Here is a 19345-nt window from a genome sequence, read left to right on the forward strand (position 1 = left end):
CATCTCATGTCACTTTGGGTTTCCCTTCTGGTCTCTGGGTTTCCTTCTCTGCGTCTGGTGGTCATGGTTGATGCACCTCAATGTTCCCTCTGCTTCTGTGGCTCTGTCAAGAAGCTCTTACAACAAAGCCTCTGGCCTCAGGGAGCCTTGGGGGAAACCAGACCTGAACCCAGTTTCGGGGAACTCCATCTGTCGAGGAGAGTGGGTGGTGTTTCCATCTGCTCTGAGACCCTCCAGGGCCTGAGTGCATCAGGAGCTGATTACTCAGGCCTCCGGTTACTCCTGCCTTGGCTTCTCCAGTGCTGGTCTTTCTTCAATGGCTTGGATGGGAAACAGAACCTAGAGGTCTCTCTTGGTTCTGCCCTCTAGGGTCCCAAGGCAAGAATCACCAACCCAAAAGTCTTTAGGGGCCTTTCAGGCAGTGTGAGTATCAGAGTATAGATGGGAAAGTTGGAGAGCCCATTCTATGCCCAAAGGCATAATATTCACAAATTAAATCAGCAAACCAACCAACCGGCCACTCACTGGCTCACTGCACAGATTTGTCTCAGGATCAGCCTATTTGGAACATTTGTTCTAAGGATTCTCACCTCCGTTGAGCTCAGTTTATAAATCTAGTTTGGAAAAGTTGTACGAGCCAAGCTTCTGTGATGAACCCAGTTGCTTTTGTAGCATCCTAGGCAAGGGCAGCTCCTCCTGTTTGAGTGCTCCAGCAATGACACTCACCACTTTATTTCATTCCCAAAACTTTATTGAATAAGAGGACACCAGCTCTGGATCCCTTCTGCCTTGGGGGAGGTCTGTCTCTGTTCTATCCTCTAAATAAAACTTTTGGCTCTTGCTTTGGCTTTTCTTGGGTGTTCAATACCAGGGCAACAGGACTCTGAACACCACCAGTATCATCTCTGGTCTCAGATAGGGACTCAGCTGGGACTGTCACCAAGGTAACCTCCTTCACATGCACTCCACATCTTTCTGAGGTGCGCCTTTCTCTCTTTCTTTCTTTTTGGAGGAAAGTAATGAGCACCCATTGGCTAATTAAATGCAGTTAGTACAAGCCTCCACTCTACAAGACTCAGGTGATAGGATTCATGGCCCAGGTGGCTCCTAATCACCCATCCCGCAGGTCAGTCATGTTGGGTTCTGCGAAGGCCATTTCTCACTATCCTGTCCAGGCTCGGAGCACATTTGGTGCTGTCTAAGCCCAGTCTGCCTTCGGTGTGTGGAGATGGACCAAGGGTTGGAACAACTCTGAGATTCTGGCTGGGGCCACTCCCTGGTAAAATTCAAAGGTTTCTCCCCAACTTCTCTCCCGACTGCCCTTATAGGGTATGCTGTGGCAACTGGTCGAAAGAGTGGCACTGAGTGAAAGCCCCAATGACATATTCACCTAAAATGAACCATACTGCACTCTCTTGTGCTCACTCCTCCCAAGCACCCTCTCCCCTCCTGATCAGACACAAGCCATTGAGAGAAGGACATTTTACATGGAGTGTAATCCCTGGATTCCCTTTGTTCACGTATTAAGTCTTTGCAAGCCCACAGGGATTCCCATGTTGTTTCTGTGCTCCTGTGTGCTCTGCTAGTTTCTTTGACTGCAAAAGGGAGATTTATATCCACAGCTCTCTGAAGATTCCTTTGGCCCACAGCTAGAGTAAACTCTTTATGCCAGCCTTTACCACTAGTGTTCTTCTGCGGCCAAACATGGTCTGATAGAGAATCATGGCTATCAGAGGGAAATATAAATTTTAATACCATTCTACAGCTCAGCCTGTTCTGTAAAAAGAAAGGAAATAGTCCGAATCTCCTATGTGCAGGCCTAAGGACTTCTCAGACCTTGTTAAAAAAACGCAAATTGTGCCAAAAATGTAAATTAGACTCAGCTGTGATTTTCTATTCTAAGTGAGGTTCAATTCTACCTGCCCCCAAAAAGTTCATTAACCAATTGGAGGCTCAACACAGACAGATCAAGATTCATTTCAAAAAGGGATTATATGTTCTCCCAGGGATTACAAATCACATGGTAAAGGTGGGTAATCTGGGGGCTTGCATCTTTTTCATGGCCACCCATGAAAAAGCACACGAGTTATAGACCACACTGGCAAGGCAGCAGTTAAATCCAGAGGTCATGCATGGAAAGTGGAAATTGCTGTCTGCTGGAGGTTCCAGCATTGAGGAGACATCCTGTAGCCAAAGAGACAGTTCCTGGGTGCAAAAACCCATGTCCTATTCTCTTGTTCGTTTTCGTGTTGTTCAGAGGGGAGCCTCAACCTCAAAAGTAATGGGAGATGACATCTCATAATTTTCTGCATCCAAATCTGACCTAATTACCAACTGGAGAAATGGAAAAAAATGGTTAAAAAGCCCTGTGCATGAGGTTTTGCTCAAAACAGCAACTTCCCTTACTTCTTAGCTTCTGCCAGATCTCTCTCCAAAGCTTGCATTTGAAATGTAAATTGCAGAGGCTTACAGGGCTTGCAGAGCTTGCAAGACTTATAAGGCTTGTGGAGAACCAATTGAAGAAAAAAAAGTGTCAGTTTTAAATTCAAGCCACTGTGGGACCTAAATGGCTGGCTCTCTTATCTGCTCTTGCACTCTACCACCCTGCTTTCTTAACAAGTTCCTCCCTAAACACTACAGCACAGGGTGGGAAAAATGGAACGATCTAGTACATACAAGCCTTCTTTACTTTGAAAATCTTTACCTGAGGTTTCAGGACTCTTACATTCTAACTCTAATCTGAAATAAAAAGTGAACCCTGATCTGATAAAAATGTTCTTGTGCTCTTTTACTAGAGTAATTACATCTGTGTCTTTTTAAAGACTTTTTTAAAATTCTTTTTTTTAATTCTATTTTTGAACTCATGGTTTTATAGTGAATTCACATTTGATCCTTTCTGCCTAAGTTAATATATTTTTCTAAGTAGTCTTATTTTATATAACTATAGAGGATTTTATACTTTTTTTGTTCAGAGGCCAATTTTCAAGGGCTAGTTCTTAAATACATTGGAAAATCTCCTTCACAAAATCCTAAGAAGGACATAGACATGGTGATTTGGGGAATAAATCTGATAGTCATCGAGGACAAGTGGCCACCTGAACCTTTGATTTCAATGTCCACCATGGCTGCCAGACTTTAAACCTAGCATTTCCAGTTGTTAAAGTCTGCCTTACATTTAAGTCATAACCTAAAAGTCTGATAGGCTCTATTTTCATTCTTAACAGTTTAAATCTAATAGAGGCTTTAATAAACATCTGTAGCTGTGCCTCCTACTTGTGGATACCTAATTACCAACTGGAGAAGTGGAAAAAAAATCTTTTTTTTTTTTTTTAAATTTATGTGTGCACATTTGTGTATTGTATTGTGTCTGTCTTATTTATGTGTGCACACCTGTGTATTATATTGTGTCTAAGTATGTGCTTAAGTCCTTATATCAAAGTTTGCATATAGATAAATGAGCACTCATAAATCAAAATTTAAAAGAGAAATGGCTCCATATACCTTTTAGTTCACATGACTTAAAAAATTTAAATTAAGTAAGCAGATGAGAATAAAGATGTCTTTGAAATTACTAACTTACAAGTTAAGACAATTAATGGAGTGTTGGTTTCTATAAAATGTCTAGAATGGAATACCCATTACCTATAGGATTTTTCTTCAACAGGGAAGAGATGGCTAATACTGTTAGCTACACTTGTATATCTTGATTTTTATAGTTAAAATGAGAACATTAGATTTAACATCAATGGGATTAATTTTCATAAATGTGTTTGTTAAAGACATCTGATTAATTCACAAAGTTAAAGTGCTAAAACAGCAGCTGCTAAATATAAAATCAGGTACTCTTAACTTCTTAAATTCCATAAGGTAATATATTTAAATATTGTGTGAGATTATTTTTATTTAGAGTCCATTAATCCATTATAACTTTATCTTAACTTAATTACAGCTATAAAGACTATTTCCATATAAAGTCACATTCTGAAGTTCCTGGTAGATGAATTTAGGAGGGGCATGCACCATTATACCCAGCTACAATCCCAAATCTTTACTTCAAACTTTGAGATTGCTTTGTTTCTGACTGCACTAAAAATAAGGTTACTAAGAGTTAAGATTCAATCAGGTGTAATTTCATATACAAAGAATATGAGAGGTTTCAGTTGGGTTTCAATCTGAGTACCATAAAAACAAAATATTTCATCTTGTTAAAGTGGAGTGGTTTGTCTGAATTCAGAAATTTTATAGGGCTTGTTTAGAATATTAATTTTAAAAGGATCAACAGCTATAAAAGAGATATAAAAAGGTTCTAGGTATGAAAATATATGTTAATATGAAAAGGAGAAGGAAAAAGAAATGTTTCTTGGTGAGAAAGTCTTTTGATGGTAAAGTAAAAAAATTGTAGAGAGTCTAAGTAAGTTACAGAAGTTTGGTGAAGGGTAAAATATTTGTACATAACTAAGTTGGTTATATGCAATTAGCACAATTAGTTAGTCATTTAAGGCTTTTTTCTAAGGTCAAATATTAATGTGCTGATATAAATCAAAGTTTAATTTATGTCTTGAAGTAACAAGGATTTCTTAAAAAATTAATCTGCTCTTATCTATCAATATCTTTTTTTTTTTAGTTTGAAATAACCTCCCTAGCTTATTTTAATAAGCCAACCATCATTCACTTACATTTGGAAAGGATATAACATGCATCTAATAGTGATAATACAAAGAGAACATAGATAAATTCCAGGAGAAGGTGACTTTTTACATCCTGAGACTGGAACTCAGAGGTGGGAAGGCTTGGTGGTGGGATTCTTCCCACTATCGCTGTGGATTATAGAAGGCTTCTGGAACAGGAATCAGGAGAGGTGGCCCCTTCTTCTTCCCAATATGAAGCTGTCACTTAAATACCCAGCCCCAAGCACATCTGTTTCCTCTTTCTATTCCTTTTTACCTGTCCACATCTTGCCCATCCTTCAAAGTCCATTTCAGGTCTGTTCTTCCTGACCAATTCCAGGTTCTATGGATCTCTGCTTCCTCAATTTCATGTGTGACCCTCACTGGCACTAAAGACAAACAGTCTTCTTGTGTTGGCTGTTTGAGTTCCCACATGGGACTTCCTCTACAACACTGTTAATGTTTTCAGTTTCCTAAAGAATATGAGTGCTCAAAATGTGTCACAACTAATATATTTTGCACTGGTTTTCAACAAATTAGGGAGCAGATCAAAAGATGTGTGCCATCTGTGGTGTTTCTCAACTAGAGCCAGGGTGGAATCTTTATGTGAAGGAAGAATAGAGATGGAGGTAGGCATAGAGAGAGGAGGAAAGAATATGAGGACAGGAGGAGGAAAATAATACTTAGATTTGTTATGTAATTGCTTATGCCTGGAACTTAATAGAGTGACTAATCCAAAGGCAATGAAAATAATGACAACTCTTTTTGAATGCTGTATAACAGAGAAGAAAGAAACACATGACTTGAATATCTGAATTTGAATTTTGGTCCTACCACTTATTAGCTTCACATCCTTGGACAAGCTACTTATTATTTTTGAATTTTAAGTTCCTCCTTGAAAGAAAAGGAAGGTAATAATAATACTATGTCACAAATACTTAATTTGATAAGAAAATGAGATAATACAAAAATCACTATCTCACAATACCTAACATATGGTATATTATGGTTACTAACCGATCAAATGTTAATGAAAGTAAAACAAAAATTATAAAAGAATGACAGAGGCCATGATACAACATGTCATGACACATTTTGAAGTGGTGGCCAATTGTTCCCCCCCCTCACACGAATATTGGCCCAACTTGCCTAGTCCAAAGCAGGAGTCTTTGAAAATGAAGTTTTATAGTCTTTGAATATGAAGTTTTAACTCACTAAGAAAGCTTCAAAGAACCCTTCTCAGGAGGCTGTGTCTAGAACTTATTTACAAAGTGCCCTATCTTACAAAGCTTAAACAGTCAGCTTTTTTATTTCCAAATGAAGTGTCAAAACTGGTAATCTCATGCATGTAGAGTAACATTTTTATTTTGACTTGTTTTTCAAGAGTATACTTAATACACATTCCACCTTCTAAAACTACTAATCTAGGTGATGATGGGTAACAATTCATTCTATGTATCAAATTCCAAAAATGAGCATTGTTCTGTGAAACTAAGAAAGTTTCTGAAACATTCCCTTAGTCATTCAAGTATTCAAATTCAAAATTTATTCTAAAGAGTCATCATTATGATTTACACAAAGGCAGGTGCAATGGCATTCAACAGCATTGACAAAGAGAAGTAGCTTGAAGGTTACTTGATAGTTGAAAATGTTGCCCCAAAACATGAAGCGGAAACTTCCAAAAGGAGCTAGTTTTTTAGGTCCAAACTTCTAAAATACCTGATTACTCTAAACATCCAAAGGAAGTTTCCTCTGTGATACAAGAATGTCACTGTTCTTTTTCTTGTCCTCATCGCTAAGTGTGGTATTTTTGGCCAACTCCATAAGGTACATGAGCTGTGATGGTGCCTAATTTCTTTGCCCCTTGAATGAGGAACATCCGGTCATCAAAGAAGATATGGGGCCGGATCTTCACCAAGATGGGACCTTTAGGGGCTCCCGCAAGAAAAAGAGCTTCGTCTATCTCTAGACCCCAGCGGCGAAGAGTCTTCAGCATCCGGGCACCTGAGCTGGCTGCGCTTCGGGCTGTAACCAGGTAGGTCCTGATAGGACAAAGTAACCGTTCATCTTTGGCATAAAACTTCTTTTGTAGTCTGCCTAAATCTTCCAGAAAGCCTTTCAAGGGACCCTGAACAAGGGGCTTATTCTCAGATAGTGTTTCGTGTTGAAAGAATTTGTCCCGTCTGTGCTCTTTGGCAGTTTGTTCAGACTCACCAGAGAAGAAGACGGCATCCCCATCAAAGGCCACACGGAGCTGTATGTCACAGTAAGGCATATCTTTGGCTCCATCAAACATTGTTGCAGAGGCAATACCTTCTTGTATGGCTTCTTGGACTTTTTCAAAATCCGCAGAAAGATACAAGTTGGTAAGATATGCCTTCAAATAGCCAATGGGACTTTTTCCACCAGTGAAACAGAAGCAGTCAATTAGTAGGCCATAGTGATTGACGCTGTTTATAAGCCGCACTCCCACTTGGGCATGGTTATTAGTCATCAGTACAATATCGAATAATTCCTGATCATGAGGATACAGATCTCGGAGTCTAGCATTGACATGCTGCAGGGCCTTGACAAAGCGGAACGCGGGCCCGGGCGTCAGGATGACGTTCTCATTGGTGAGCTGATATTCCATGTACTTTTCCAGACCTTCTTCCTCATAGATTCTCCTGTCATCCATCATGTTGAAGAGTGCCCGAGATGACACAGCAATGGTGATGGCTTTCTTGGGTCTGGGCTCGTCTTCCTCCTGCAGCTTCTGCTGTTGCATTTCTGACATGCAGTCGAGATCCATCTGGATGGAGGTAGGGTAGGGCATGCGATGCTGGGGATAGACCTTCCACTCCGTGGGAGTCGTGCGCGAATATTCCCGCGGCTGCCCGTGCGAGGCTCGGGATTCGCAGCTGTGCGCGTCCGGCGACAGTGAGCTCCGGTTCTCGCGGACATCACGCCCAAGGCTTTCAGCCCAGGTTTCGGGAGGCTCATACTTCTTGCGCCGGTTGCTGGACTCTGTTTCGGGGGGCGTGGGAGGCTGCGATTCCAGAGACATATCTGACTCTGGCTGCGTTTTGGGCATTGGTGAAGAGGGTTCTGGCCAAGCCTGTGGTGGTGGAGAGTCCTCCTGGCTGGGGGAAGTAGATGAAGTTCGGGAGGTTGTGGGAGCTGTTTTGGAGCTTAAGACTGGGGTTCCTTCTTCTTGACTCGCCTACTGATAGAGGCTTGTTGGATGGGCTCCGAGATGTCCTAGACCACTGATTTTATACAACACTTGCTCGAGAGTCTGGCTTCCGCAACGTTTCTTGGGATCCCCTCATCATGATGATCTTCCGCCCTGCTCCCACAGCAGGCACACGTGAATATAAATACGTATTGTGCGGCAGGGGCTAGTTCCCTCAACTGCACAAAGGCAGCGTCTACACGACGGGTGACCCCGCATGGGGCAACATCTCAGCGCGTGATTCAGACAGACTTCATGCCTCACCTGACTGCTTAGCCGAACTCCTGACTTTTCAGTTTCCTTTCATTTTTCTCCTTCTAGACTCTCTTTTGATTGCCTCATCCCATTCTCATTCTTTAAATCTGGGCCTGCTTTGTGATTGGTTCAAGCAGAACAATCCTGGGGAAGTACCATTCTGTGCCTTCTAGAACCCAGAGCTCTGAAGGCTTGCAGAGACTGTCATTATCGTTCTGGAACACTGCTACCCTGAGGGTGGGTTGAAAACTTCATAGCTTTGACACTTAACGATAATTTGTCTTTGAGCCACAATTCTTCGTTTTCAGTCTTCTACGTTCGTCACAATAATAAGTCAATCTGGCATCCATGCCACATCCGTGGCTGCACCTGGGAGCTCAGTGTGTTCAGGAGGACATGTCTCACAGAAGCTGTCTGCCCTGATGCTTCCTCCATCCAGAATTCCCAGGTGGTGTGCTCACCTCCTTGAGACTAGCAATATTTTGTTGAGAAAAGAAATAGCTTCGTAGATAGTCTGGGCTTTAAGAATTAGTGCTACCTCTTCTTACGTGTCTCTGCAAGATGCATAACCTCGCGTGCTGTAACCTTATTGGTTAAAAAAGGAATGATAATAACAGCAGCTTCGGCGGGTGCTAGGCGCAGGCGGGAAGGAGGAGCCGCGCCGGTGCTCTGAGCCAAGATAATGTCTTGTGTCTTAAATTTTATTCTTTAGAGCAACTTGCCTTAAGGGAACTTAGGGTTTGAACAACTCTGGTTAAACAACAATAATGTTACACTACATTACAGAGTCTGCTATTTTAGAGTATTACACTTCTTTATAGAGTCTGATTTTTTCTTTAAAAGCTAAAGTTTGTTAATATAAAAACATCAGTGTAATTGTGGTACTGTTACTGGCTTCTTTGTGTATTAGATATTTCATATCTTCTGAGTACGCAAGTCTTTAAAGTATAAGGTTTAGAAGAACATTTTACCAAGTTGCTGTTCTTCAAACTAAAGTTTGAAGTAAAGATTTGGGATTGTAGCTGGGTTCAGTGGTGCATGCCCCTCCTAAATTCATCCACCTGGAACATTAGAATATGACCTTATTTGGAAATAGTCTTTACAGCTGTAATTAAGTTAAGATGAAGTTATAATGGATTAATGGACTCTAAATCCAATGACTGGTGTCCTTGGAAGAGAGGAGGACACATGTTATTATAAAGAGGGCCACGTAAAGATGAGCCACAGATGGAGTGATGGGGCCACAAGCCAAGGAGCACCAGAAGCTGCACTAGGAAAGGAAAGATTTTCCCCTGGAGCCTGGGAGGAAATGGTAGCCTCCGGCACCTTGATTCAGACTCTGTGTTGACTTCACAGAGTGGCCCTTCAGGTGTGACACAGTAAGAAAAAGTAGTTTTAAGCATAAAGAGCATTTTCGAGCATCCACTACATGCCAGACATTTTGCTAAGAATACTTATACTCACACCCACACACCTACATTTATATATGAATACATATGTGCATACACATATTCATCCATTATGCATATGTCTATATACATATATTATTATTTTAAAATTATGGTAAAATACATGTACATGAAATTTACCATCTTAACCATTAATTGTATAGTTCAGTAGTACTAAGTCCATTCACACTGTTATGCAACCATTACCACCATCTTAGAACATTTTTCATCTTGCAAAACAAATTTTGAGTCTCTGAAACAATAACTCCTCATTCCTTCCTCCCTCTAGCCCTTGGCAACCAGTAATCTGCCTCTACGATTTTGACTGCTCCAAATACCTCATATAAATGTATAAATGAAATCATACAGTATTTGTACTTTCTGTGACTGAAATATATGTGCATGTGTGTGCATATATATATATATATATATATATATATATATTCAGGTGCACATAGATATGCATAACACACACATATAAAACTTAAAAAATTTCAATTCAATCTTGCAATGAGGATATTATGTTCACCTAATTGATGAGCTGCTTGGGGCCAGGGGAGGTGGTGTGTAGGTAACATGATGCCTGCCATGGCTGCCTGGCACCATTGGTAGGCATGGTCTTCATTTTCATGCCCTCACAAGAGCATAGAAGAATTCTCCCAGGGTATGGGTTCAGTGGAGTAACACTATATAGCCCATTCCGACCCATTTTAACCAGCCAGACTTGCAAGGACTCACCTCATTGTCTCGGTCTTTCTCCAGGAAATGGCGGGCCACGTGACTGGGTAAGATATTCCGGAGCATGTTCTCATTGTGTTCCCTCAGCTCCTTCATCTCGTTGATCTCCTCTTTGGCCTGTACGCGCCAGAGGAAGTCCAGGCGAGCTGTGTATTCCAGCTGCAGTTCATGGGAGACAAAGAGAGGCAGCTGAGGAACTTGTGGAGTATGGGCTCCAGCCACACATATCTGGAGGTGGGCCAGGATCTAGCAATTTTCAGAAAGGAAACAGCCTGACCTAAGTGATGGGAGGCATTGTCTGCCCCCAAGCCATCAGAGAATGATTAGGTCCCTCGGACTGTGCGCCTACCTCCCAGTATCATTGCACCTGTGTTTTTATACTCATTTGTGGGATTTTATGACTATATCTGAGTCCTCTCTTAGACCACAGGTGCTGTGCAGTCAGGGTCCTGTCACCTGTTCACTTGTCACATCCTTACTGCTGGGGACTGAATGATTGTGCCCTCCCCCTCTTCCTATGGATGCTCTGACTCAGGAGGTAATGATATTTGGAGATGGAACTTTTGGGAAGTGAGTAGGGCTAGATGAGGTCATGAGGATGGGCCCTTGTGATGGAGTTACTGCCTGTACTGGAAGGGACGTGACAGAGTCTGCTTTTCTCTCTCCATGAGCACCCATTAAGACAGGACCATGGGACAACACAGCAAGAAGGTGGTCATCTGCAAGCCAGAAAGAGCCTTCACCAGGAACCAAAATCTGCTGGACCAGGATCTTAGACTTTACAGCTTCCAGAGCTATGAGAAGCAAATTTCTGCTAGGTCTACCCTTCTGAGGTACTGGTTGGGGCAGCCTGAGCTGACTGGCAGCCTGACATGTCCGGCACAGAGCACGTGCTCTATCCTATTGGTTAGTTTGGTTTGACAAATATGTTAGAATCCTAAAACTAACCAGTGCTTGAGTGGAACTTATTATGTCTCTGCCTTTTTTTCTAAGCAATATTGAAACAGTAGGTCCTTTAATCCAAGCAGCAACCCCAATAGTATGATATTATTTTCAATCCTTCTTTGTCAGATGAAAAAATCAAGCTAACATAGTTAGGTAACTTGATAAGTTCACACCCAGTTAGTGGAGAAGCCAGAATTTGAACTTAATTCCAAAACTGGGCAAAGAGTGGGTTCTTGATCACTAAACAATAAGGAAGAAATGAATGAACTATATAGTAAGATAATCATGGATTGGTGTCAGACAGATATGGCATAGAGCTCTGGTTCCACATTTGCCACTATAACCCAAGACAAGTAGTGACTTTTCTGTTTCCTCATCTATGAACTTGAGATGCTGTTGATGAACCACCTGGGGGTTTATGTGAATTACTTAGGAAGTTAAAGGTAAACAACTTACTCTCGGCACTCTTAGTTAGTTCTGTCCCATCCTGTTCTGGTTTCCCTGTGCATAAGAATTTCCTTTACAGAGCAACACTCAAGCCATTTTTATCACAACTTAGGGATGTATTATTTCAAAATCTTTAACCATTAAAATTAACAGTCTACTACATGTAGTTAGATGTCCTAAATTGAAGGGCTTATGACTAGTTGCTTTGCTATGTCTTACTTTAGAATCCTAGAAGATAACAACAGTATAAAAGACAGGCACAGGTTATTTATTCAATAATAGCAGAAGCTGAAACAATCCAAATGTTCATTTTGTTGACTGAACAAACCATAGCACATATATACAACAGGACACAGTGCAGCTATAAATAGGAAGAGTGATTCTCTATACTTTGATGAGCTGTTCTCTAAGGGAGAAATGCATGTATCACTTGTCTAAAAAAGGAAAGTTTCTCTCTTTCTCTCTCCTCTTACACTCACATTAATCCATCTTAATTTGTTTACTGAAAAACTAAAGTGAAAACCATAAAAAGCTGTTATCTACTAGATGAGAGAGGGAACAGGAAACAGAATGGAGGAATAAAGCTAGAATCCAAACTTAAAATTCTGTCTTGTTTTGAGTCAACTTTAGAATCATGGAAAATTTTTTACTTAATTATAAAACTAAATAGATTTTAAAAGTGTCTATAAAAGTAAACAAGTAAATAATGAACCTTCATCTCTAACCCATGGAGAGAAAATACGTATGCCTGATGTCTTTTTAAACAATAATTTGATGGCCCATTCCTAGATGAAAATACCCTAAGGATAAAAGGAATTCCAATAAAATGTTAAAACTTGTTACAATAATCGTATTGTAGGTGGTAATATTTGCATTAGTATTCTTAGACTATTGTACAGTAAAGCAAATGGGCAATTGTGTTGTTGTCATTGAAAACTGGAATTCTGGGGAAGAGGAAATAGCTGCAGATGTAAATCTGGTGATATTAAAAAAGACGCAGGTCCTCAATAAGAAAACAAGGACCACTGTGAACTTGAGGTGTGCATTTCCTAGCTCCTCCCACTGAAATCAAGGCCCAGAGAATGGAAACCTAGCAGCAACAATGGGCACCCAGAGCTTCCAGACTGTGATTTCTTAATATTGGTTTCTATAAATATAATCCTTACTGTTTCCAGAAGTGGTTCAGTTTTAGGACAGAAAATTTAAAAATCTAGATTATTTTTTTTCATGCCATAAACAAGGAATCTCTCTGAGACTACTAACTCCAGTAGTAAAACGGATCTAAAAGCCAGCTTGCATAGGCTTCCAGTTGTCAAAGACGTGAGAAATTAGGCTTTACTAAGAATAATAATTGCAATGGATGGGAACACCAGAAATACACTAAAATGCATAAATTCAGAGTGGCACTTAAAAAGACAAAATCTCATCCGTCGCTTCTGAATGGTGCTAGGGAACAAATTTATCAGGGAACTCATAGGAACCAAACTCATAGGTAAAGAATTCAGCATTTATCATCGCTTCCTGACTTGTATTTCCAGGTAAGAGTTGGTGAGGAGATGGTTCTTTTAAATAATGTATTCCAGCTAATAAATTATGGACTACTGATAGGATTAGAATGTCACTATCTAGTGAACAGATGAATACAGGCTATTACCAGCAGCTGCTAATATCACAAAAAGAGAGACAAGGAGACATTATCCATCTTCTAATTATAGTTAAATATTTTTGCAGGAAAAAATTGAAACCAAATCTCATCAAGTTTCTAGATATAACAACTAATTCAAGATAAACCTATGAGAGAGGAAAGTGTTAAATAACTTTAGGGGATGCACTGGACAAACTCTGAACTAGGAGGACTTCCACATGCCCACTGGCCCTCACAGAATACTGCAAAAAAAAAAAAATGATGGAGGTTGATCCTGCAGATTTAAAAGATGTATCAGCCAATGGCAATACACAGACTTTATCTGGATTTCCATTCCAATAAACAAACTTAAAAGATACAATTATAAGTTAACCAAGAAATGGAAACATGGCTTAGAGATTTGACAATATAAATGAATTGTGGTTTTCTTTTTACAAGTGTATTCTTTTAATTGTGATCAGGTTAAAAATCTCACTTTAGACACATACTGAAGTCCTTACAGATGAATGATAGGAGGTTTGGAATTTTCTTCAAAATAATTGGAGGGAAGGAGATCAAGGGGCAAAATAAATAGGGATACAGATGTAACAAGGCTGGATGTAAGTCAATGTGACCTCAGACATGCTTTTATTAACTCTTGTATGTTTTTGAAATTTCCCACAACACCTCCCCTCCAAAATAATCATGAGCGGAGGCAGTGGCTTGTTCACAAGAATGCTAGTCCTGGGTGCTCCACCAGGTAGCTGGGTGGCCTTGGGAAATTCATTCCGCTTGTTGGTTTCCTTTCTCATGACTAAGGCTGATGGCCCCTAGCCTGTCTAATTTAAGAGATATGGATTATTATATGGAACTATTATTGGGATCAAGTGACAATGATGCACACAAAGGCCATCTGAAATGTCTAAAATATAAGATTGCAAGGTGTTCCTATAATTTAAGGCATCTGTGGATGAAATGAGATCAAAAGCTCTGCTTTGATCATTTTCGCTTCCAGATTCAAGAGCATCAGTTTTGACTTCTATGATTGCAGCACAGCATTTTCTCACCCATAACTATTTCCCAATGAAATGCTTTTTCTTTTTTTTTTTCATTAAACATGCATGCTTGTGGGGCTGGGGTTGTGGCTCAGTGGTAAAGCGCTTGCTTATCATGCATAAGGCACTGGGTTTGATTCTTGGCACCACATACAAATAAATAAAATAAAAGTCCATCAACAACTAAAAAATATTTAAAAAACAATGCATGCTTGGTCGAAGTAGGAGGTACTTGTTTATTTCTGTCCTGTTGAAGTGCCCTCATGTAAAGGAATTCAACTCGGAATAGGGAAATATGGAGGCCTGGGTTTTACCTAAGCAAGAATTTTCCAGTTATAAGAACACCGTTTACTTTTCAGCCTGGTGACTGAAGGTAGATGCATTGAATGCAGGTGCACAGAGACCATGCTGTCCAAGAGTCAGGAGGGCAGGTGCCAGCTGGTATTAAAGCTCCACAGAAGGCAGGCTTTCCTCTTCCATTTACTAAAAAAAAGGTCAAGTACACCTACTCTCTGCTGGATGCCAGGCAGAGGAAGATGAGTGAAACAGTCTCTGCCTCTATTTACACAGAGCTGAGTGGTGGCTGGAGGGCACCAAAGGAAACTTCAACACCAAAGGGGTCACTTAGTTAGTGTGGACATGGAGAGAAAAAAAAAACATAAGGGAGACATGGACATTGATATTTTAAAAGTAAAATTTCTTTAGCATTTGCTCAAAAATATCATTTGAATGGAAGGGCAAGCTCTTTCCTGATTTGCATGCAGTCATCAAGGAACTGACCACATGAAAAAGGTGCCAAGGGAATAAATCGGTATTGTTGCTGTATTTTGTGGCAGGCTTTTAACATCATGACAGCCACTGCTGACGGAGCCCCTGCCTTGCTCAGGCTCCGTTGCAGGCACTTCATGGCATTCAAGCTCATTCAGTCCCATGACAGCTCATCGAGGCAGGCTCTTCATTATCTCCATTTCACAGGTGAGGGAGTGGGCACGGTAAGGTTGAGGCAATTTCCTAAGGTCTCAGAAGTAGAGGCTTTGAATCCAGGGCATTCTGACTCTGAGCTGTGACTCTTAACTCCTATATCGTATGGAATGACCTCTTTCAGCAGGTCGCTAACTCTGACAGATGACTTATCATTGCACTTTACAGATAAGAGAAAAATGACAGCTCTGGGAAGTTGTGTCTCAAGGTCACTCACGCTCCAAATGGCATTGCTGGAACTCAAGCAAGAATATTAGGTTCCACAATATTAATGTAGATAATAACCAAACTCTGTTGAATTATTTCATTGGAATTTATGATTTTCAAAGAGAGGATATGGGAATATACACCTAAGGAAGGCAAAGCTAATACATGATGTTTAAAATGAATAAATTCAAAATAGCAATATAACATCATCGTGCTCTATGGCAACAAATATCAGAAGACTAAACATGGTTACTTAGGGGGTTTGAAAGGTCAAGGGATGGTTGGACAAAAATAGTCTTTTCCTATACATCTTTTGTTATTATTTCTTAATGACTTTCTAAATTCCTTTATATATTACCATAGTATATTACAATGATGACCAATAATATATGTACACATAAATATATATACACATAAATATATATATATATATATACATACATATACATGTATATATAAAAACATTGGGTTCCAAGGCTTGGGTCTTCTGAGCCACGCAGTCCCCAACATGTATCTTTCACAGACCCAGGAGTAGGTGACTGGAGGCATGACCTTATGAATCTCTGTCCCCACGCACAGGTGTGGCTTCCTCTTCTGTAAATGGAGGTGCTCAGGCACTGTGAGTGAATCAGGCATGAGCTGGTGGCATCTGGCATTTGCTATCCCTCCCTGTCCAACATTCAGAAGTTCACCTTCTCAGAAGAGGAGGAAGTATTTGGCATAACACTTCCACACATGTGCAAAATGAAAATTCCCAATTCTTCAGTTGCCTAACTGCCTGTGTCACTCTGGGGTTGTCTCATCATGCCTGCCCCACCCACCCAGCTTTGGCACACCTGGCATCAATGGGCAACATTCAGGCTTTATTAAAACACAGGGCTGCTGAGTCACAGAGGAACCTGGTGGGAGCAGGTCACAAGGTCAGCAGTGGGTGGGCTTGATTCTGGATGAACAGGGGCCTGCCACTTGCTATAAAGAGGAGACACCCGAAGGGATGCAGCCCTGCTGAAAGCAGCTTCTAATATAGGGAGGCAGTGGCATGCGGTAGGGACAGAATGGAAGCAGAAGGTAGAGCACTTGGATTCCTGTTTCAGAATTGTTCTTATTGGCTTTGCAACTCAGGACCTCAGGAGATGGAGTCTCTTCTCCTGTCTTAGGGCTAGACAGATAACAACATCTTCCCTGTTGGTGACAGAGGCTTATTTTCAAAGTAAAATATTAACCAATGATTTTTAGCTCTTATATGTGCAAGCCATTGGGCTAAGTATATTGTAATTATATGCTCACACAATACTATCACAACAGAGGAAGTAGAACCTGTTATTAGCATTTCCATCTTGTAGGTGAGGAAACAGATACAGAAAGTTTAGTAAACTGCTGAAGATCATGTACCTACTAAGGAGCAGAGCTGGGGTTTGGGTGCCATCTGCTAAAGCTAATACTTATAACTGATGGTTGTGAGATGTAGTTATGTAATTCTAAGCCTTTTGAAAGTTAGAAATAGAAGGGAAAAATTATCAGATGTCACAAGTTTTCAGACTCCAGTGAAGCACTTAAGCATTCTTACCTTACACATAATCTTAACAGGATTAGATTATCTGATTTTCCTGCACAAATGTAAAGTGGGATATATTGATTTGGAGTGTTAGAAGCTTAGCATTTGAGAAAAGGGGAACTGTCAAGGCACAGGTAATTTCTTAGGGTAACAGAGGAGACAGAAACACATTATTATTATGGAATGAGGACTCTTACCACAAATTTGTTCTTTCAGCTCTTTCTGGGGATTTCTCACTTGCCATTTTGAAACCTGTGTGATGGAGTGAGTGCATCTCTGGGGGTGCATCTCTGCCTTGTCTAGTTTTGTCCTCATTGCCCTCAAATGGATTTTAGTTTGCGTGTCCTTCTGTAAAAGGAGGCCACCCAGACCTAGGAGACAGGACACCTGTTTCCAGAGATGGTCAGAAATACCAAGGAATTCTGGTAATGGCTAGACTTTGACATTTGACTTTGTGTTTTATTACAAATTCCATCAAAAGGTAAAAAACAGTCACTGCTTTAACCATCCCCCTTATTATGAGTGACTTTCCATATGTATGTCTCAATTCTCGGGAGTTTTGACTATTTAATCCCTGGTTTCCCAGGGTTGTTGCCTCCCTGTTTCCATGGTGATTTCCCAGAGATGTTCCTATTTCTGCTCTGGCTGTCAGCCTTCTTGGTTTGCCTTACTTTTTCTAGTTACTCTTTTTGAAATGCACACAGACCAGAGAAAGATGGACTGGGATCCAGAGCCCAGCAACGAGGCTGATGAGGCCAGGTTTATACAGGGAGAGAAGACCTCTCCAGAGACTGACCGATCACCGGTTGGAATCTGCCTGGATAAGTCCCACTGGCCTCTGGGAGTAGGCAACACCTCCTGAGTGAAGCCTGCTGGGAGGCGCTTTTCAGAGTAGCTCCTTCTGGCAAGACCCTGGGCAAGTGTGTCCAACACCTAATACTTCTGCATTATTTAGAGTTCACTCTCCTCTTAGAAACTCTTCCAGGAATGGGGTTTTGTGTAGTTCTTCCTCACTCCAGATCCCAGTAAAGGACAGGGGCTCAGAGTCTGAGGATGTAGCTCAGTGGTGGAGTGCTTGCCTAGAGTGAATGAAGCCCTGGGTTCCATCCTCAGCACCATGAAAAAACAAAACAAAAAAATCAAAACCAAACAACTAGGGACTCAGAGCAGAATCAGTGTGGTAGGCACTTTTTCTAATCAGGACAATTTAGCAATGAAGTTTTTCCTCGACATGTACATATACACACACGAAGCAGCATACAAAACCCCATACACAACCATCTCAAAGAGTCCTCAAACCCTAGACACAACCATCTCAAAGAGTCCTATGTGGATGTTACTACTTTGAGAGTCAAGGCGCCGACTCTCAGGAAATAAATAACTTATCCAAGGCCACAGCTCCTGAGAAGAGCTGGGCCAGAACCCTGCCTCTGCTGATCTTCCAGCCTGAATGTTTACCCAGCACAGCACACACCTTCTCTAGCAATAATTTTCTCCAGGCAATAGATTTGGGAAGGATCCCAGTTTGCCTCAGGCAGAAATCAAAAACTCTTTTATTAGGAAAATGTTCTTTTTTCCTAATGTCAGTTTGGAAGCGATGGGCTAAAAGGACTTTAAAGCCACACACTCACGACTTCATCTTCTCTAGCTTAGTCTTCCATTAGGTGATCTTCAATAGACATTGATTCATTAAATGTCACAATTGATGCAAACAGCTAATAGTCATTTGTCGCAAAGAACAGGAAAGGCATTGCAGGGCAGTTTCACGGCCACCGAGAACGTGGGTGGCCAGGGTAGCTTGAGCAAAGTATTGTGTTACCTGCTGTCCGTGGTAGAACACAGCAAGGAGGAACATGGCCATCAGCAGCAGGGAGGCCTCCTTGGTCCCCAGGAAATCTCTGTGGGAAGAAGAAAAACAATATGGTGGTATGGAGGGACTTCAAGGATGCTCCCATGGAAACAAGTTTGACCAGGAGTGGGAGAAGAAGAAAGTGTCTTCTGAGCACCCACCATGAGATACAGGCTGCTCTGCGGGTTCACGCATCAGCTTTTCAGCAACCAGGGTCCTCTAAGCAGTGGAGGTCCCCAGGACATACCTGGTAGGAGAGATTCTAGAGCCCAGCATCTAGACAATGTGCCCACATTAGTAACGTCTTCTATTTGCAGGTACTTTTTTTAGATCTCAAAGAGCTTGTATGCCTTCTCATCA

General features: G+C 41.0%; 2 protein-coding genes across 3 annotated transcripts in view; both read right to left on the reverse strand.

Moving 5' to 3' along the window:
- The window catches only part of Adcy8 (adenylate cyclase 8), a 229979-nt gene that overhangs the window by 18135 nt on the left and 192499 nt on the right, over nucleotides 1–19345 (reverse strand). For both annotated transcript variants that reach the window (XM_046464767.2, XM_058585739.1), the window contains 2 exons: nucleotides 18956–19034; nucleotides 10323–10481 (listed from right to left, as the gene is read on the reverse strand). In XM_046464767.2, the coding sequence (XP_046320723.1) occupies nucleotides 10323–10481; nucleotides 18956–19034 (238 nt within the window). The remainder of the gene's footprint in view (nucleotides 1–10322; nucleotides 10482–18955; nucleotides 19035–19345) is intronic.
- Nucleotides 6289–8826, reverse strand: LOC124107026 (cytosolic 5'-nucleotidase 1B-like). Its single transcript, XM_058585740.1, is given in 2 exon segments — nucleotides 6289–7821; nucleotides 7823–8826. Coding segments are annotated over 2 exon segments (1518 nt in total). The 5' UTR covers nucleotides 7982–8826; the 3' UTR covers nucleotides 6289–6462.

This window comes from Marmota monax, unplaced genomic scaffold (assembly GCF_021218885.2).
Source record: "Marmota monax isolate L192 unplaced genomic scaffold, Marmota_monax_Labrador192_F-V1.1 WCK01_AAM20220418_F8-fsc00003, whole genome shotgun sequence".
NCBI classification, from domain to species: Eukaryota; Metazoa; Chordata; class Mammalia; order Rodentia; family Sciuridae; genus Marmota; species Marmota monax.